Genomic DNA, 21,691 nt, shown 5'->3' on the forward strand with positions numbered 1-21,691 from the left:
GCTCATTGTAAGCACAGAAGATAGACTGTTTTTTCTGGCTTGCAAGTGAGGTTTAATTCCATCAGGTGCTAACATTCACTGAGATCAGGGCCGCACAAACCATTTAATTCCATCAGGTGCTAACATTCACTGAGATCAGGGCCGCACAAACCATGTACGCTTGTTTAATTTTTAGGTTGTTGTCTTACAGGTCATCACTTCTGTAATAAATACTTGAATTTGTGTTATCCTTACAGAGAAGTACCTTTTTTAAACTTTGATGTTGAATGGCTTAGAGAATTTGAACTTCTTCAGTCAGAAGTGGAGACTTTGGGAAGACCTAACAGCTGCCTTTCAGAATCTCTAGGGAAGTGAAGAGATGGTGCTGGGCTCAGCAGTGATAGATGGCAGAAGAACAAGCGACTACAGCTTAAACTGAAACAGAAGAGACTCGGGCTAGAAAATACTCTGCCCATAATGACAGTCAGGCAGTAGAATGGGTTGCCAAGAGAAACTGTGGTCTCCATCCTTGGGTCTCTCAAAGCCCAGCTGGCTAAAGCCCTGAGAAGGCTCATGTGAGCTCAGAGCAGAGTCAACTCTAAGAGGGTTGGACTAGAGACCTCTACAATCAGGTCTTGCTGTGTTCTTGGGCTCTGGAAGGAGTTCCTCAGTAGAAAAGCTTATCCACTAAGAGATATGTATACTTTTTAATCCACTCTTAGTCTTTCATGCAGTAGTTCAGGTCAGTACATGTTTCTCCAGGGCTCTGCTTGCTACACTTTTAACAGTTTACAGTGAACTCTGCACAAAGATGGTCTTGAAAGTCACCAATATAGACAGATTTGTTTTCAAAAGGTCATTTCTTTAACGTGTCAACGCAGTAGTGATAGTTTGTTCTTCTATAGTACTTCTAGTATCTTCACAAGATTGCTACATTCTTTGGACCTTCCCCCCCCCCCATGGGGTCTTATTAGTTTATTTACTGTTTTAGAATCCATGGTACAATTGATTAGTGCTCCTATCAGTGTGCCTGCCACTGAGCCAGGGAAGAGGAATGTACCTCTCTCTTATATTCCTTACACCTTCCCTCAAATTACTGTGATTTTTTCCTCCATCCACACTGAAGAGCCAAGGTAGTACTTTTTCATATAAGCAGAATAAATTCTGTTTTAGCTAGATGCTTTTTTATTGCAATGTATTTTAACAGTAGTTCTGTAAAGAAGAATCACTGTACTAGTAGGAACTGGCCATAGGAAGAAGTATGACAGAATTTCCAAGAAAGCTGTTTCTAGTGTTATGGGAATAGCTAAGAGATTCAAAGGTCTTCCTCTTACGGCTGATTGATTGATTTATTGCTACTGGCTTTTTAAATATAACTTTTTGTTGGTTTTGAAATGAATTAATGAGCTCTTCTTTTACTTCCTTCGGTGTCATTCTGACTGCAGGTGAAGTTCAGTGCACTGTTAGAATTCTTACAACTTTTGACAAAATTTTATCTAGTATTTTTTTTTCTCTATTACTTTCTAAATTGTGTAACTTTTTCTTTGAGACGTGGAAAATAAAATATTGGCAAAATTATATGAAGCACCTAAAAGATTAAGAGACCTTCTTGGATTCTTCAGAGTATGAAGTTTAAACTATTAGACCTTAAATATGATATATAAATATGCCATATAAAATTGCATTCTTTTACAACAAAATAATTAATTCACAAAGCCTTATAAAACTGCCCATCATTATACGATATATAGAAAATTGCATGAAGTCCACTTGAAATTAGCAGTAAATGGTATAATTCCTGTTGAAGTGTGGAGTTTCTCACCCAAATCAAAACAATAAAACAATAGCTAGCTTTAGTCCAAAGTCAGTCTTTCTGAATCCAGCCCTATGCTGTGGCATTAAACTTGGAGAACAAAACCAAAAAGCCCCTTAAAACTGCTTAAAAGTATTGCCTGAAGCGTAGCGGTGAAGGGAATACTGTGGTTGTGTAATGTTGTGAGTGTAACGTGAGCCAAGTTTACTTCTTCCTTAGAACGCAGCAGTTGTCGCATAGGGTGTTACAGCGCACAGTGACTACACAGGCCTGATTTCTGCCACAGCTCTATGGACGCATGCACACCAAAAACAAATTATGCTGCATTCACATGCTTATATATTAGAGACACTTTAAGTGTTGTGTATATAGTGTTTGCTTTCCAAGTGAAGAGATATGCTAGTTACCTATTTACATGTACATGGGAACTAAATTGCAGACCACCGTAAACTGGATTAACTGTCTTTAGAAATGGCAGCGCAGTTTGGGAGACAAATGGGAGTAGTTTTTCCATCCTAGGAAGTGTCTTGTTTCTGTAACTGTAAGGGTAGTCCATTCGGTTGCTCAGCTGTATTGGGTTCGGTTCAACTCTTCTTTCCGTATCTTCTTAACTTTTTCTGAATCTGTGTTGTTTTCTAAATCTGATCCCGTGCTGTGGCCCAGTCCATGGCCATAGCTTGGTTCTCAGCATTTCAGAGGGCTCTGTTGAATAAGAAGCCAGCTTCTGCAATCTGTGCCTTCTTTGTATTAACAAGCATCTGTGCCAGTGGATGATTTGAACATTTATAGGTTGATGCTCTTCTCGAACCCAGAAACAGAAGTTAAGTAACATCAGTTCATTACTAGTTCTCCAGCAAACGGAAAATGCTGCATTTACAATTGTTTCCTTTCAGTTCTTCTTTTAAGTAAGTGGTTCTCACGCAGCCAGAGATGTTTTCCTCTTGTCAGTTGGCCAAAATACTTATTGTGAAAGATGCATGAAATTAATGTTCTGTTCTGCCATTCCTAAACGAGCTGGATTCCAGCAGGACAAATCAGACCCCATTCGAAAGCATTTTAAGATACCTTTTAGTTTCATAAATTCAGAAACAGTGGACACATTCCAAGTCAAGAGCACTGATACTCATGTAGGTTGGACAAAATCCTTGTTTCATGGGGGGTGTTATAGTAAGTCATTTGTCAATTTATAGTGTGGCTAGTTGATTGTTGATACAGATGTTGAATCGTAAGAGGACAAGCCTAAAATAATTCTAATAAGTCTTCCTACCTTTGAAATATTAAGAATTGGAACTAGTACTAAAGTTATTTTTCTAATAGAAGCTGTACCGCTCTTAACTTGTGATGACCATGCCGTACTTTTGGCAAAGGGACGGCTGCTTTGTGTTCCTAATGTGAGCTTAATGCTGACACCTCTACAAATGCCTCATCTGTGACCAGGCTTTTTCAAGGACGCTTTTAATGTGCTGAGTGTTATTTTGTACTTGAGTTTCTCTGGGCACAATCCAGTTTGCTCTGGGCACTGTCAAAAAATAAGAAGTGATTTCAGATGAAGCGCTTGCTCACAGGGTGTTTAGAAAGGACATGCAGGGTAACCTTAATGCTAAAGCATTACAGCTAGAATTTGGGAGTGCTACGAAGCATGATTCTTCCATATGTTTGAGTTGTTACACAGCGGAATATGCACTAAACAGGTGGAGTATCTGACTCTTCACTAGTCTAGAAGATTTTACTTCTTTTGAGCTGACATGGTCAATGAAATCATCTTTTTGTGGCTTTTTATGTTGTTCATCTTGTGTTTTTCCACATTCATGCAGTACTGTAGTTTTTCCTTTTTTGGATTGTTATAATCTTCTGTATGACAATTTACATTTGCTTAATGTGGTTGGCTATACTTCCTGCCTCTTACTGAACTCAACGACTGTAGAACAAGAGAAGTTCTGAGCGTATTCTGAGCTGGATGGCTATGGTGCAAACACACATTCCCACTCTGCAGGTTGTTAATTTGAATAAGAAAGCAAATATCAGCATAGATACTGTCTTTAAGCATGTTCCCAGGACTTCTCTGCAGCTTAACTCTGTTCCTAGTGCCCTTCATGCAAGGAGAAAGGCTTCAACTTACTTTCCATTTTGTTTTGTCCTGTTAATTGAAAATTTAGTCAGTGTTTGAACACACAGCAAAGGACAATCACAGAGATATAACCCGGGCTTTGTTAATAGCCAAGGAGAGATCTCCCGTTCCTACAAACCAGTTATGTCCTGTTTAAAACCCAGCTGTGCTAGTAGAGACAGGACGTCAGCAGCCATTACCTGTGTGCTCTTACGCAAGAAGCATTAGCTTCAAGTGAGGAGTGCGCAGCCAAAACCACATCAATAATTTCTGCTTGTTCTTCCTTGGGAAGAGCTGCAATGGATGTGATGGGTACGTCTGCATAAGGAAGAGGAGCTGTGGATTCAGTTCCTGGGGAGCTGTGCACGCCCCATGCAGTCATCTGTCAGCCTCCCCAGGAATTCTCTGAAGCATTTGCCAGCACGTGTTGAGGTGTGCCAACGGGGCAAGCTATGTCTACATTTTCTACCTGTATAAGAGAGAGATCTCCTTCATTTAAGCTTTCTGGCTGTAAAACCACTATTCATTTGTTAGACTGAGTTCTTTATCTGGAACAAGCATAGAAGAATAATTGCAGGCATTGTGGAGACTAGCCCACCATCAGAATTCAAGAAAAAGCACAGTATTTGCAACACCTTAAGCCAAAGCCTGCCGGATTTATCTTTTTCAGTTTCTTTGGGGGTTGTGAGGTTTAGCTTTCATTGTGTATCCCATGTCACCTCAATCCACTGCGAGCTTTGAAAGTTCATGCCAGGGTCTTCCTGCAGCACGTGGCAGCCTTCAAGGCAGAACGGAGATGTAGGTGTGTGCAGTTCTGCCTGCAAGCCCAAACCAGGGACTCTGCTCAGCTGTTTCAAAAGACCACTCAGGTGCCTAAGGAGGCAGATTAATAACAAATTCTCTGACTAGACGTGTGGTTTTGAACTCATGCAGATCCCAGGTGAGATAGCTGCTGCCATGCTTTATCAGCTTCATCTGCTGGACACATAACAACTAAACAAACTGCTTGAGGAGCAAGGAATGGGCAACAACTGCACCACAAGGTTAACACAGTTCAGAAATCATGCTTTTCATGCTTTTGCACCGGTGGTATTCGATACTTGGTGATGAATTAAATAGGCTGTGCAAAGTTATCAGGGCAAGATGTGATATCAAGCCAGCATATGTCTGCCCTTTACAGACCAGCAACCACATGCACTGTTGCATAACATTTCATTGTACTTGGAGTTACTCGAAAGCCAGCTGCAGAAGTTACTGGTTTATTATTTCTAGTGGGAGTGTATGCAGGATTTAAAAAGTTGCTCCAAGAGTTTTGGTTTTTGGTTGTTTTTTTTTTTAATTATTTCCCCAGAGCTTCTGTTTTCAGTGTGGTATTCATCATTGCTCAGTGTCTTACATAAACCTTTATTCCAGTGCAAAATGGACTTAAATAGGACACGGTCTAAGCACTCAGAGAATAGCTACAAATGACCCTTATACAGGCCAGCGATTCAGGCCAGACCCTGTATTTCTTTTGATTCCTCAGTAGTTATAAGCAAGCTGGAAAAAAACAGGATCGTGACCTTAAAAACAGGATTTCAACTGCTGGATTTTTCTTTAATCATGTCAGTTCTCATATTGGAATTCATTGCTGTATGTGCTGTGGTGTTGTTTTTGTTTTGTTATGTTTTGTTTTGTTTGTTGTTTGGTTTTTTTTTTTTTTTGGTTGCTTGTTTGTTTTTCCACCCTTACAGTCTACAATGATTTATTTTCAAGTCGCAGAAGCTTTGGTCTCCCCCACTAAATTATCTGCTTCCAGTTCTGTACCCTCAGTAGCTCTTCAGACAATGAATTTGTTTGTTTCCTCTGTGAATGCATTCATCTTATTCACATTATCGTTTGGTAATTACATCAAGCCACTTGCTCTGGCAATCAGCTGTAAGATCTGTGTGTATTTTCTACCATCAGAGAACTCGTAAATGAATTTTAAGCTGTATTTTATGCATCTTTAAATCAGAGCTGTACTTGACCTTTACAGCTGTACCAGTATACAAAATATGGGCAGTACAATTTATGCTGGATCCCTGAGGAAAATAAGCAGAATAAATTTCATTGTGCTTAGGCTCATCTCTGCTGGTATAACAGCGTAGTTAACATATCCCATAGATCTGATCAGTACTACTATTAAATCTTATGATGCTAATTTAATACCTGGCAGTATGGAGAGATGATCAAGGAGAATACTGAAGAAAAGGTAATGAACACATGTTTCTTTGTGGTTAACAGCAAAGCTCTTTGACTGTGGTAGCGAAGAGTTTAAGGTAGCACTTATGCTCTTTCCTGTTGACAGTGTGATTTAAAAGATCTCCTATCAATGAGAACAGGGCCTGAACGCCAAAAACCATGAGGACTTTGAGGATTTTTGTTTTGTTTGAGCAGTAACCATATCACATAGCCATAAGATGCTATCTGTTTAGAAAACAGATGAATTAATTTATAAGCCAACAAGATTCAGCTGGCTGCTTTAATATGGTTTTTTTTATGCCATTCTAGCAAACAATGCACTCGTTAAAAACCTAATTAATGCTAGAGCAGGCAAACAAATCAACAAAAGAGGCACTTAGAGGCACTGTTCATAGGAGTTAGAGATGGAAGAGATCCATTAGGTCATCTGCCTATTCTCAGAATAGGAGAATAGGGCTGTTTTCTGCAATCAGAAGAGAGTAGTCGGTGAACTGAGCAAGGGGGTGAGGAGACGGGGAGGAGGAAATGGTCCTGAAGACCGCCAGCAGCAGGAGGGTCACAGGAAGGAAAACCAGCAAGGATGGAATGGGCTTAGAAAACAGAGTTAAAGCAGATTGCATTTGGAGGTTATTTGCAAAGAGGATTTCTTTAGAGTGCTTACCTGTTTCTGTGAAGAAAGTAGGACTGTATGGTTGTGCAGGACATGTATCAGGACAGCACTAGCCGCTGGAAAAGGGTCACTGAACACAGACGTACAGCAGCTTTGTGTTCTGTATGGAACTGTGTTGATGGTAGGCTTTCTGTACTTTCCAAACAGGAATGATCACTTTTTAGACTCCGTGTTGCATAATTTACAGCTCATTTTATTAATTTTCTGATGTATCTGGTAATTTTATAGATCCCTGGTCAGGTTCTGCTATCTGCTGTCTAACCTGTGAGTTAATAGACTATATTAATTTACAAGTTATTTTGTGTTTCTGTTGAACTCATTTCTCTCCACTAGCCTTCTTGATAAACCAGTTTGTCCAGCATGCATTTTTTTGGAGTTGCAGCAGTAGTTCTCCTTCACCTTGGGTAGTCTTCCTGCCTTTCAGGTGAGCAGATGTAAACTTTCTTGTACAATGAACTGGGCATTACTGAGCTCATTCAAATATTAATTTAAGCACTGAGTCAAAGAACTGACATTCTCTTCTAGACAGGTTTCTCCCTAAAGTGCTGACAGCAGTGACTCTACATTGGCAGTGTACTCTTGCTTTTATTTAATCTCATGACACCAAATTAATCTGCTTTTAGAGTTGTGACATAGCTAGTAATGTTACTAAATATGACTCTTGGACAGAATATCCATATATTTCCATTGTTTTCTGGTCACTGTTTTAAGGTTTTTTTAGCCAATAAGTTGTGTTCAAAGAATCTCAATTATTTTATTTAAACATAATAAAGACAGTGGCACTTGTTTTGAGAGAAACACGTTTCAGTTTATTTAAGCTACTTAAAATACTTTCTATTAAACCAAACAAACTACTCAAGCTGGAAGATAAGCGCCTGCATAGTCTTTTGGAGTACTTTAATGATAATCTATTTAAATTCAACCTCAATTTATATAGTGCAGCAGTCTTGATTAAAAAAAAAATTCTTGTATGTTCTAAGTTCTGATACTCTCACAGTAATGCAAAATCATAAAGATCACCATTAAATTGTGTGGAAGCTTTATTCTTCTGCTCTACTGGATGCCTCCTATCCTGTTATTACATTGTGTTACCAACATTAGTGCCAGCTCAAGGGGTAGGATTGAAAGCAGCCACGGTAAGGTGATAACATTCAGCTAACAAGACATCAGTGCAGCTATGTTAGATAAGAGTACTCCTTGTCCATTCCTTTACTTGGAAGTGCAGAAAGCAACGCAAACAAGAATTCCTGGTGAACTAAGTAAAGAGCTAAGCACTGAAATTGCCCATGCTGGACTGTCTGGTTTTTTGTTTGGTTGGATTTTTGGGTTTGTTGGGTTTTTTTTGCTTGTTTTTGTTTGTTTTCCCTTGATGCTGATCTGTGTATACATTGAGGTGTATCAATGGAGCTGCTCTGGGATTTGTGCTGTATATGTTCTTTGAATACGTTATTGAAGACTGCCAAGCCAAGAATGCTCCAACCTAACTAAGATACTTCAAAGGTATCTGTTTGGCTTGATACGTGGTTAGAAATACAAGTTAAGAATTAGTCTTCTTGCTCCTTCTGTCTTGTTGATTTTGAAAAGTGTAGATTTAAAAGAAGTTGTGAGAAGAAGCTTCTCTGTGGTAGTGTGTAGTAAGACATGCTGTCATGTAAATGACCCAGCCTGATAAACATACATGGTGATACTGGCTGAGTAACACATACCTGTGTGTGCACGTTCATATACATACAGAAGATATAAAGACACTTAAAAAATACTTTTATATCGTGCAGCTGTTCTATGATGGCTGAGGTAAACATGCCTGGCTGTTAGATTCCACAAATGAGCTTCCCCAAGCTCTGGAAGTCTTTAATCATGGTCATTAAGTAAATATCTTTTTAGTTGATATTAAAAATGGTATTATGTGACTCAGTCCTACAGTAGTATTCAAAATTTCTCTCTATCTGACAGTGAATGGATCTTTTTTTAGAGCTATGAGCATCGTTTATGTTGTTTGTTCCTTTTTTTTTCTCCTGCAGATTCATCTTCTGTGTGTTGTGGCTGCCAAATCATGTTAGCATTTCCTGGGGGTAGATGAAAACTGTTTCAAAGACACAGAGCTACACTGTATGACTGTAGCAATACACGGAATTTGTGTCATTTCTGTGTGTTGGACTCTTTTATATCTGGCGCAGAAGGAAAACTCCGGTTTTTATGGCTCTGAATGCAGGAGTACCTGTCATCAGACACTTGATTTGGTTGCCTGTAGGCAGTACTACGCTGTAAGATGTGTATTAAATTTATCGATGTACTCGATTTCTGGAATCTGATGAGTATTTTAATTTCACTGTTCTCACTGTGTAAATCAGAGCATGAAAGAATTCTTAGACACTTAATAACCAGAAACAAGCAAGGGGAAAAGCAATCAGACAATGTTTCAGCTTGGAGAAATGTCTCAGGAAGTTCTTTATTGAAAACTGTTTTTCATATGACATTTGACTGAGAAGAATGTTCTTTTCCATCTTCACTGGGGCCTGATGACTATATAGGGCGTTCTTGCTTCTCAGTTTCTGTGCGTGGCAGGAGATGGGGTCACCTTAGCAGAAGAAACTGGACACAACTGCAGCGTATCTCTGGTTTATTTGCTTCTTTGTGTTCTTGTCTTCCATGATGAGCCAAGAACTACCAACAAATGACTACCTCCAACTCCTCCCTAGGCAGCAGCATGTTCGGTTTCTGGTGTCCCTGGCAGTCCTCTGTCCTGGATGCTGGTGCTGTTGATGAAATTCTGACCCTGCAGAGATGTTGGAGCTGCCTGTTGGCTGACTTGGACAGGCTGAGTTGGTTTGTCAATACTTACAGTGGTTTTTGCACAGAATTTGAGATTAAATGCTTACAATCATTTTATCAAAAAAGCTGATCTAATACATGGAGTGTTCCATTTTTGTAATTCTGGGGAAAGGCTAGTAGCTCTGAGAACACTGCCAAAGCCAGAAATGAACATTGATGAAGATTGGCAATGCATGAGCTCAGTGGGGAGGCGGAACCAAAAAGATGATGAAGGAGTTTGTAAAACTTCAGACCTTGAGCTGTGTGGAAAAGCTGCCAATAACAATTTCCTAGCTGAAAATGTGAACTCTATAGAAGTTACATGCAGTGTATTTATTTGTTCCTGCCTTCCACTCAGGAAAGTTTTCTGTTCCCCAGTGGTGAGAAGAGTTAGCAAACATCATGGAAAAATAAGCACAGAACTGATAAAAGAATCTGTTTCTGTGAAAAAAAAAAAGATAAAGCACATATTGAGGCAACTGCAATTTTTTTTTTATTTTTACTTTTTGTGAACCAGTGCCAGTTTTTTTATTAAAAAATGTGTAATACACTGCAGGCTAAGGAAGTGCAATTTGCAGCTTGAGTTGAAAGTGAAGAGGCTTCTCATCATTTTCAGTTCTTATTTTATAAGTGAGAACTAGGCTATAGGATAATGGGTAGCCTAATCCTAAGAACAACAATTTGACAGAATCACAGTTTATGAGGTGATCCGAACTGAGAATGTTGTCATTGCTTCTACCAGTGGGTCTCAAAAGTCACCTAGCGTGAGGGCATAAAAGGAACTTGGACTCATGTGGTGTAGGTCTAGGAGTATTTAGGCAGAAAGCCCTTTCAGCTAGAGGGTTGGTGACCTGACTGCATAAAAAAAGTAGATTCTCAGATTTGAAGAAACCATGAGGAGCAGGAGGACACCATAAAAGATGACATAACTAGAGACGTGAAAAAATTGAAATAGTGAAGTTGATTGTAAGTCAATATTTTGGTTATGAGGTCTCATGTCTGTAACAGCAGGGGCAGCCGAGAGGCGTTAATTGGAACATCCTAGTGCTAAAAGATGTTGGAAACTCTTATATCTGATGCAGTGTGAGGACCAAATGCAAGGACTGAATGTTTGGGTTTGGAGACAATCTAGCAGGTGAAAACTTTTAAGTATGAAGTTTCCAAAAATGCTGATAAGTGCTACATAGGAACAACAGTCCTCCGCATGTTGGAATGAGACTAATGCCTATAATCATAGAATCATACAATGGCTTGTGTTGGAAGGGACTGCTAAGATCATCTAATTCACACCTCCCTGCCATGGGCAGGGCTGCCACCCACCTGCCCAGGGCCCCCATCCAACCTGGCCTTGAGCACCACCAGGGATGGGGCATCTACAGCTTCGCCGAGCAGCCTGTGCCAATGCCTCACCACCCTCTTAGTAAAAATTTCTTCCCAGCATCCAACCTTAATTTCCCATTTTTTTTAGTTTAGAAGAGCAACTACCTATGCCATGAAGAAAATGTTGCTAGCTGTCTACAGCTCTACTACAACTTTATGCTACGCCTTAGGAAGTACCATCATGCTTGTGTAATGCCTTAATACTTTGGGCTGACACAGGTTTTACAGAGCTGAGTCACTTTCGAGGAGACATTGACCCAGTGGTTTAAATGTATCTTTAGGATAACATCAGTGTTGTAATGGATGCACTTTTAAATCTACCGTGCTATTAAATGCAAAGGGCAAATTTATGCTTGGCACATCTCTCTTGGCAATGTTGGCACTAAACCATGGAGTAATTTTCTCTATTGTATTTAACAACATGTTTCAGGTTTAAAAGCCATGGAACCATTAAAATATGACTCCATCTATTAGAAAGCAATTGTGGTATGCCTTTCTATTACTGTGGGATTAACTCGGTATAATCTCAGTGTGGTTAACAAAGGCAATTAGCCACTTGCTTTAAATGTAAGTTAAATCTGTGAAACAGAATGACTTAATAGAGAACGGGATTGGCCCCATGGCACATGCTCAAAAATGAGCTGTTGACTTCATTGAGTTCAGTGAGAGCTGTGACCTAAATGGCACCTTAGTGACTGAGCTTCTAACACTGTTCCCATAGGTGATCCACACTTGAAATTCACCTACAAGCTTTGTATATTTTTAAAGATGAAGGAGAAGGTGAAACAACATCCAGCTGCTGTCCTTTCTGTCAAACACTTGCTTTACAGTGACTTTGTGAAGCAGAGATGGGAAGAATCAGGACTCAGTACTTGTCCATGTATTAGAAAATCCAATTTTATGTACTAGATATTAGACAGAAGTCACAAATGGAGCTGAGACTGCTTGAGAAGTTTGTGCTTACCCTGCCAGCAGTTGCAGTAAGCACAGCCTCCATTCTGATTCGCTGCAGCACAAATAAAATTCAGTTGGCTTAATTAGTCCTATCTTAGTAATAAGTCCTGTCTTTGTAGTTTGATCTCCTTCTATGATAAGGTCACCTGCTTAATAGATTAAGGGAAGGCTGTAGATGTAATCTTTCTGGATTTTAATGAGGTCCTTGATAGTGTCCATGCATCCTTCTTGACAAATGGTCCAGCTAGGAGAGCTCATGAGGAAGCTTGCACTATGCTGGGTGATCAGCTGGCTGAATGGCAGAGCTCAGAGGATTGTAGTGAATGGGGCTGCATCTGGTTGGTGGTGGTTCACCAAAGATGTTCTAGAGCCAGTCCTGTTCAGCATTTTTATCAGTGATCTGGATGCACAAATGGAGTGCATGCTCAGCAAGTTGGATGATGACAGTGATCTGGGAGGTGCTGTTGAATTCCTGGAGGAACAATAGGGTATTTCTTGAAATTAATAGTTGATATTTTGTTGTTATTTATTTGTGTATCCCTACAGATAAGAATCTGGAGCTTGGTTCTTATAGAAAATCACTAATTGATATTAGAACCATTGCTTCTACTTCCTTTGGAGAGAGAAAATTCAGTCTGAGATTTCACCGTTAAATAAGTGAATGAATGACTAAAAGAACATGACAACTGAAAAGGTTTATTATTAAAACATTTAACTTCCAGAACCGTTAAACAAATAAAACAACCTGAAGACAGAGAAGGTTTATTACTCAAACATCTTTCCAGAACTATCTATGACCTCTCAACTTACGAACATGTAACTGGTGCTGCTGTTCCTGCTGTCTGCAGTGGGTTCTGTGCTAGGGTGCCCAGCCCATCATCTGCACGTGCCCTATGAGAGCTCCAGGTACAATTTGGGCTGTACTGGGACTACCTGTAAGGTGACATCAGCATGGCTGCTGCCAGCATTGCTGTTGCAAGGGATGAGATAAGGAGAGGCAGGGCTCAAGGAGCCTGCAGCTCTGGTGCTTGTGGATGCCAGGAGGTTCCTGCTGTGGTGGGCCAATTGTAAAACTGGGACATCTGTGTAAGATGGAGGAGCACAAAATGGCACCTGAGGTCTGGCTGCTGCTTGGTGGCAGCAGGGAGGGGGCCAGAGTGTGGCGATTTGTCTCTCTGCTGCTGCACAGGATATGGCAGGGTTGGAGCAGTGCTGGATTGGGTGGTGGCTTCCTTATGGTGCTTCAGTGCCGCTGTCTCTGTGCCTTCTTCCTTTGCCACTGCCAGCCAGGCTTTTCTCTTGCCCTGCGTGGCCTGGGAGCCTGGTCTGCTCCTCAAATGGCTGTCCTTCGGATCTCCCTGCAGGGCATGGGCAGCCACCTCTGATCTCTTCAGGGCTACTCTTTGCTTGCAGTGTTCAAGTGGTTGTGGATCACCTCTTTTGAAGCATGGGTGACAGTAGAAAAGTAACTGAAAAATGTGAAGGAGAAGAGTTGGTTGCTATCAATTTGGGACTAAAAGACGGCAAGATCTAGGAACTAAGAGTTTTAATTGCTGAAGACCAACTTGCATGATAAAAAGGCCTGTCAGTCAATTTAATCCTACAGCTTAGGCTGACTAAAACAAGATATGTTGCAAACATATTGTAATAAATAAGCTCATCATATCCCAATTTGTCTTTCTGTTCTATGCATTCAAACTTGAATATAACTCAAACCTGTTTTATCTGTGTTTCTCCTACTTAGCAGTGCTACCTCTAAAATACTTGAAAACAACCAGAGAAAGAAATAAAGATCAAGACATTTACTGTCATCCTCATCTCCTATTACCATGGCTTATTTCATTGCAACCTCCACCCACTCCCACCAGAATACTGTGAGTTGGTTTATGTGTGGAGCAACTAATGTACCTTCCTATGAGCAGCAAATACTTCTTCCTTGCCAGAAATTCAGGAAAGGAGGGAGATCTTTTGCAGTCACATTGTATTTTGGTGACTCTATACAGTTTAAGTTTCTCCTTCCAACGAAACCGTTCTAATCTAACCAGTCTGCAGAATATTTACCTGTTATAAACTGATGGTGTTGTGGAGGTCCACTGTGACTTTACCACTGAATTTGGAGGTATGTGAAGAATTATGGAGACATCAAGACTGTTACACAGTGCTTAGTTCAGGCTGTCCCTGAGTATGAGTAATACTTTAGTTATGAAGCAGTCCAACTCTAAATGCCTTTGAACACTCTACCAAAAAGACCTGCCTTTCTGAAGAGTCATCCTCAAAGCTTATGGCAAATGAAACTCTTTTTTTTATCATCTTTTTTTTTTCTTTTAAAGTAAGGTTCTAGCAGAAATTATGTTGGTACATCATAAAGGCATTTGTGATTTCTTTCAGCATATCCTCCTTTAGTTGACAGGGAGAAGTCTGTAGTTGTGATTGTGTGCATCATTGTAGAAGGTTAAGCGGGAAAAACAAAAAGGAGTAACAGTAGAGGAGCAGAAGGGCTGAAGCTGATGGTGTGAAAAGTTGGAAGGGACGTTATGGCCTCTCTGGGCTTTTAGGGACAGAGAGGGGAGGAAGCGAGATCTGTATCTGAGAGTTTGCTTTATCTTCTGTTGGTAGCAAGCTTGCTGTTCATTAAAGGCCCAGTGACGATACTGTTCTTTTCTTCTGTCTGCCGTACTCCTAAGATCTGCAAAAAGGGGGAAAATCGTGCAGTTTGCTTTGTGTGTGTCCTGCTTTGGACGCATCCCAAGCAGCTCCAGCTCCCAGGATGTAGTGGCTGCTGCAGATTCTGGGGGCCAGGTCTCTCTGGCACTGCCACCCACCCTGCACCCTTGGAGTGAAGTCTGCTCCCTGGAAAGCCCTCGGGGCACTGATCTCAGACTGACCACAGCTTTCCAGTGTGCTTCTCCTTTAAAGAAATGAACTTTTGACCTAGAGCTTCTGGGGCTGGGGCTTCCCAGCTGAGGTGAGGCACAGCTGAGGGGTGGGGCTGTCAGAGGCAGCTACCAAGTGATGAGGAACCTAGATCCTTTTACGGCTGATGCCTGTCAGCCTTGGCATCACCATCCCTTAGCACCTCTGTCCTTCCTCACTCTTTCAGATGGCCCTGTGACCAGTTTGACTGTCCCCATGCCCACCCATCCCCTGCCACATCTCAGCATCTAGCTCTCTCTTCTGCCTCCCTCTCCGCCTCAGCAGTGGCACTTCCCTCTAGCCATTCCCCACATTCCCTTCGTGGCCCATCCCCCAGACATCAAAGATGCTGCTCAGAAACAAGAAATGCTGTCAAGCTGTATTTGTCTCCTTCCCTGCATGCTATTGGTTTTAATACACCTTTCCATACCACTGGTAAGGAAGGCGGTCCTAGTGCAGGAGGGCCCACAAAGCCTGATGCTGTGAAAACAGGATTTTCATGGTAGATAGATGGCTTGCACCTGTCTTTAGCCTTCTGCTGCTGAACAGAACAACTGTCACTCCTTTTCTTGTAGTTTTTTTTATATGATCAATGGCAGGACTGTGAAATTCAACGTAAGAGGTAATTCAAAATACTTTGATTATGTATTTTTATAGATGAGCTTTCCTTGTCACTGCCTTCATTTAATGAAATCTTTTTCCTCTCTCTTCTGTTCTCCTGGCTGGGAGAGTTCTGAGAAAAGTAAAAACACCATGTATTTACTCAGCTGTGAATTAAAGATCCATGATATCGTCTATAGCTTTACTGCCTTTCAGATTAATAATCCAATCTAAGATGTTATCACTCCTAGTAAAACTGAAATACAGCTATGCAAAGTAATGCAACTGAAGTGAGACTGTAAACCAGGAGGATGGAAAATTATGCTAAGAAACTGCAAAGAATGACCTCGCTAGTATATTTACTGATGATTCATTCAATGCAGTCTCTCTTTAAAAGAATTAATTGAATATGTATCAACCTTTCTGCAACGCACATTGAATTTGATTTGTATTCCTTCTAGGGCTGTCAGAACAAATGCATGGCTGGAGGATGTTCAGAGGAAGCAACAAAGTACGTGACTGAATCTTTCAAGGTACGTTGTTTGCTAGAAGTTGAGTGCCTGGGCGATTTCAGTTGATGGTGTCAGAGAGCACCCACAATGTGGTTGTGACTGTTTTGCAGGTGTTCTTAGCTGTTGGTGTGTTTGAATATTATAATTCTGTAAGAAATTCTTAATTTTTTTGTTGTTGTTGTTTGTTTGTTTGTTTGTTTTTTCAAGGCAAAGTCTATGTAACGCTTTACTATTTGTTAAGCTTTGGCATTATAAATGGTTTTCAAAAGTAGTTTTTTTCTATCTGGTCTCAAAATTGCAGACCTAAGGATCTCAGAAGGACAGTAAAGCACACCACAGCACTGGCACGCTTTCAGCACTCAACTAGCAAACAGTGCTATGACAATAAGGAATGCTGAGCAGCTGCCAGGAACTGATGTGAAAATGAATCTCTATTTTTCTTTAATCTTATGCTTAAAACTGGGCTCAATTAAGATACCGTGGTTTTCCTTCGCCTCCTTACTGAACCTAGTGCTGTTAACTAAGAATTAATTTTTGACAGTGTATGGACACAGATGTCAACTTATACTTTTCTGTTGGAAACATAAAGCCCATCAACATGTATCCTTCTGAATTCTACCTTCTGTTCTAATTCCTTTTTATTCTCTCCTCTCATTTATACTTGTCTTTATTCCTTGTGTTATGTGTGCAGTTTTCCGTCCCTTTGCTTTGCCTGCTCTACAGTCTTTTAAAAGCCTCATCTATCTTTTGCATATGTTTAAAAATAATACTCCAAAACTGTTGACCTCTCTTGTGCTCTTTCAGCAGTTCCTTTCCTGTTATTCCTGTTATTGTCAGCAGTACATGAAATGAAATTCTAACAATATATTTTGTAACTGTCACGTTCTTCCTGATTTTTTGGGCAGTATCATGCTGTGTAGTCTTCTGAATTACTTAAGTAGTTATTTCCCTTTTAGCTGTCATGCCTTAACCAGTATGGAAAATAAATGCTACAGAATGTGTGTTGACCTCCTTGATAAGATTTATTCTAATGCTAATCTCTTTGAAAACAGCAAAGAAATCGTAAGAGCCCATGACTACGGAATTTGGGCATGCAGCAACATGCCATCTAATTTTTTCCCCTATTCTCAACCCTTCCCAGTTCTTCGCTTCCTCATTTGTTTGTATTGTGTCTCTCTGGGAATTCTGCACAAGGTTGGTGTTTTAGGATGACTTTTTAGCCTAAATATCTGCTTTGGAAAGTGTTAACATAAACAGGCATGCATCTACTCTTGAAACCCCAAGATTGCACCTGTATAGAGTGCAGAATTTTGTGGATTTGCCTTTAACAAACAGACAAGATAGATCTCAATAGATTCATTCAGTAGAGCATGCTAGTGTATTTAAAAGACAGAAGTTGCTTTACAGAAAAGAGAGTCTTGTGTAACTATACTGTTTCCTCTCAGTGGTTGGCAGAGTCCAGAAGGAGCATAGACAGAGTGACAACAATCTCTGCTGGTGTTTGGGTCATAGGTGAAGTGGGCATAAATTAAAGTAGACTTGAGGCAGATTTAAATTTTACTGGCAGTCAAGCAGGTCCCTTTCCAAAGCTCCAAATATTGAGTGGCATGAAGTTGGATTTAATCCAGTTTATATTCCATCTATACTTGTATGTCAGCCAGCATGGCAAATCATTTTCGTATCCTGTGTGAGGGGAAATACATACTAGCAGGTGGGACAGATGGTCATAGAGGGAATAAAGCTAGAAAAACAGCTGGCCCAGGCTGAAGTCTAATTTGTAAGTCCATCCCTGCCTTCTGGTTGTGCTTCTGCAGATTAGCTGCAGTCACCAGAAAGGGGTGCAGTTTTTCAGAAAATATGGTACCGCAGGGCATGTGTGTGTGAAAGTTAGGGAGTATTGCAGCTGATTGCAGTGTCAGATGTAATTGTTTGCAGGCTCTTTAATTTCAGTATCAGATTATAAAGAAAAAAAACTTTATAAAGGAGAAGTAACACTAGACTATAACAAACAAAAGAGCCTGGATTAATTCTAGGGAATTTCACAAGCGCATCTGGGAAAGAAGGTTGTTTACAACTTACCAAACTATACATAATGGTATTTCAGAAGAATCAAATTGGCCCATGAGGCTGACTGTGCTAAAGAGAGCTGCAATTTTATACCAGTAACTTACATAATCCAAGTTTGTGGGAATCGAAATGCACTTAACAGGGTATGGTTTTGTTTCATGCTTATATAAAACATACTATTTGAAGCGGATGATGCTAGTGTTGGAATGCCAGATTACCCCTCATTTCTTTTTAAAATGCAGTGCTGTGCTTTTTATGTAGAGTGAGATTTTTCGACTTTTGCTGTAGTTTCTATCTGATTTAAAAAGGTGGACTCAACAGTGTCCCTGTATATCTGCAAAGGAAGGAAGGCATATAACATACAGGATCTAGGGAGCAGTGAGTCACTGTGCTAATGGATCACTGTTTTCAATTTTCATGGACTTCTGTCAAGTCAGTTGGTCAGAACTGGCTTTGTTTGTATTAACTGTGACTGTAATTCCTTAAGTTGACTCACTATTCCAGTTAGAAGTCTAATCTGGACTGCTCTTGTGATTTACAAGATACTTACGTTGACATATTAGAGTTGACATATGAGCAGTGATTGTGGAACAGATAAAAAAATGTTGAAGGAAATAGCATTTACGCTACAGTTTCCTGTATTGTAGAAAATGTTACATCTCCAGGAGTTACCTACCCAGCTACTTCCTTCCACTAGGGTGAAATCTTCCTCTCTCCTTTCACATGTATGAAAATACATACATATGTGAAAATACATACATAAACTGGCTGTGGTTTGTGACTGTAATCTAAGAAGTCATACTTGAAGTTTTTGTGCATTTTGAGTGCTTTTAGGAGGATCATCTGAAGCCTCTAACTGAATGTGTAGTCATCCTCTGTAACACTGAATGTATTTCAGAATGTTGGACCGAGAAATGCACATATCTGGTTGTGCTATTGTAAGTCATTTTGTGTCCAGTAGTACCTTGAAACAGCTCTTTCTAAGGCACTTCATGTTGATGATTCAAAATTTGATAAGCTCTTCAATGCATTCATTCTTCTCATTGTACTATGGCAAGGCAGAGAATGTTGTACGAGTAACACAGTGCTGTGTTTCCACACTCATTCTAATTTGCTTTCTCTCAGTGTGTGTATTAGCTCTGATTTTGAATTCATAATACCGAAAGCATGTATGGTTGCCTTTTCCTTCTCTCATGTTGTCAATCCCTACAAAGGAAAGATCATTTTCATTTTTATGCAACTGTCATGGAATGCCTTTTCTCTTTGGGAAACTGATACATGAAATGCTGTAAGGAGGTATTACGTATTCTGTTTTTCCTTGTTTTGATTATCTGAAGCGATTTAAAATTAGCTGGAAATCTGAATGGTGCAAATCAGTTCTTTTAATTTTTAAAAGCAAAATGGCATAGGCCTTCCAGGGAATACTGGCTGTGCCAAAGCAGAATGAAGTAGCTGTACTTCATGAGTGGATCTGGATTGATTTGCTAATCTTAGGAGTTGTGGCAGTGGAATGAAGAATGTGTAAGTGGAGTTTCTGTGTGTGAATGAATGGCTCCTCATGCTACTCCAAGAAACTACGAGCGTTCGTGCACGGTCCCTGCAGGCAGAGCCAGTCCCAGGCTCCATGCCAGTGGGATGTGAGTCCGTGGCAGACTGAAGCCATGTGGGCCAGCCAGGACAGTGCTGGGCTCAAATAATCCCTGCTGAGATCTTGGACTTGCTAGGCTGAGAACAGTGCTATGCTAATATGTTTGCACGGCTTCCAGTTTGACACGAGCTGGTGCCTAACTATGCAAGACAGCAGATAGAGTTCCTCACTACAGGTATAGCCTACAGATAAATAGCCAAAATCATTGACAGTTTTTTCCACACAGATCTGAAGCTGTGGTATATTTCACCTCTGAAATATGAAGAAAATGAAAATGTAATTCCAGAGAAGGCAGAGGCTGCCAATTAAAGTTTTACGTATGTTGATTTTTTTTTTTTTACAGGGCTCTTAACACAGATGTAGCTGTTCCTTGTGACAGGACCTTCAGCTGCGTGTTTTGAAACACGTAGCCTTTGCATGGAATGACTGTGAGCTTGGCTGGCCTTGTGCAAAACATTGGACTGATTCTGTTTCTCTGCCTTGTTTCCTGTTCTTGACAAATAATGTAATAGCGCTGAAGATAAAGGCTGTATCTTCCTCTGGAATTACATTAAAATTGTAAATAAAGTCATATTACAGGATTAATCTAGGCAGTTGAGATTTAGGTTATATGTTACTGCATTATGCAGCATTTCTTGTTAAGTAGTAAATGTTAGAAAGAGTTGGAAACATTCTTTTTTCCTGCAGAGGAAGATATCTCTATTTTCAAAACTGTATTTCAGTGGAAAACCTCCCTAACAATAGCATTTCCTATGTTTGTATTAATTAGACTTCATTACTTATTATGATTCACTACCATGATTACACCACTGACACTCAAGTGTGCCTATAACTCCTGCCAAATACAATTGCATGTAGGATTCCTTATTCTGGAAATGAGATGAGCGACCCATCCATTCTGACATACCAAGCAGTTAAGCTTTTTTTCCTACAAAATCATTGCCTTTGTGGAAATGTTGCTGACAAATAACAAGTAAGCAGTTCTCCAAGGCCACTGCTTTTTAAAGAAAGATGTTTCTCTGCCAAACTTTCTTCCTTCCCTCCTAATGCAGCAATTACAAACATAAAACATAACATTTAAAATTGTCTAGTTTGATGAAACTTCTGTATAAATTCTGAACTAATTGACTGTGTCACGATGGCATAACACTGGGACATTGTGAGAGTTCCACTTCTTGAGGAGGTTAGGAAGAACATAGCACTTTTATTCTCTTGCTTTTATTTTAAGTGAGCGTGTGGGTCAAGAGAATGCTGAAATGGTTTTGGACTGAAGACGTACATGCATTGAAGTTAGCAGATCATGTATAAGGCTAACAAAAATAAAGCAGTTTTATGTGGTGTATATATTTTCATTTCTCTTCCTCTCTCCCACGTACTCAATTCGTCACGTTCTGCTGCAATCAATGAATTACTTACCTGTCAAAGCATATGGGCGCTCAGTGAGGCTTTTCATTGTGTTGCAGTTGTTGATTCTTCTGTTACTTTTTATTTTTATTTTTTAAATGCCCCAGGTTTCCATTTTAAATACTATATTAGACCTCATTTTAAATGTTAATTGATTAGATGAAACCCAATATGGCATATGTTGTTTCTTAGAGCAACGTCAGCTCGTCCGTTTTCCCACTCACAGTGGGACTGTCAGTAGCACTGGATGAGGTCAGCTGTGACTTACCTGCTTAGCGCCTTGCCGCCCTGCTCTAACAAAATGTGGGGTTTTTTCATGTCCAGTCTGAACCTCCTAAGCTAAAGCTCTATCAGTTACTGTAGGCTAGGTCATGCTTGTGTAATTGCTGTGGCAGTGCACAGCCTTAGCCACTGTTGACCAGGTTACTAAGCTAAATGCCAAATCTGTTGTTGTAGCAGTATTTAGTTTTGTAGCAGTATTTAGCGTTTGTGACCTGGCCATTGGTTTAGAAAAGGTCCATCTGATTTTATCCTGAATCTGCTGACTTAGCTTTCCATCACTGGAAATAATGTTTGCCTTTTTCATGTGTTGGATGGAAACGATTGGAGT

The 21,691-nt window shown here is 40.1% G+C and overlaps 1 protein-coding gene across 4 annotated transcripts in view; it reads left to right on the forward strand.

The window, feature by feature from the left end:
* BCAT1 (branched chain amino acid transaminase 1) overlaps positions 1-21,691 on the forward strand; it is a 64,605-nt gene that overhangs the window by 4,025 nt on the left and 38,889 nt on the right. The window contains exons 1-2 of one of the 4 annotated variants that reach the window (XM_046904617.1): positions 15,186-15,472; positions 15,912-15,961. In XM_046904617.1, coding sequence (XP_046760573.1) covers positions 15,436-15,472; positions 15,912-15,961 — 87 coding nt within the window. In that variant the 5' untranslated portion in view covers positions 15,186-15,435. Of the gene's footprint in view, positions 1-15,185; positions 15,473-15,911; positions 15,984-21,691 lie in introns of those variants that run through there. The other 3 variants (XM_040656025.2, XM_416424.7, XM_046904620.1) reach the window with 3 other exon arrangements.

Source organism: Gallus gallus, chromosome 1 (genome assembly GCF_016699485.2).
Source record: "Gallus gallus isolate bGalGal1 chromosome 1, bGalGal1.mat.broiler.GRCg7b, whole genome shotgun sequence".
In the NCBI taxonomy this organism is placed as follows: domain Eukaryota; kingdom Metazoa; phylum Chordata; class Aves; order Galliformes; family Phasianidae; genus Gallus; species Gallus gallus.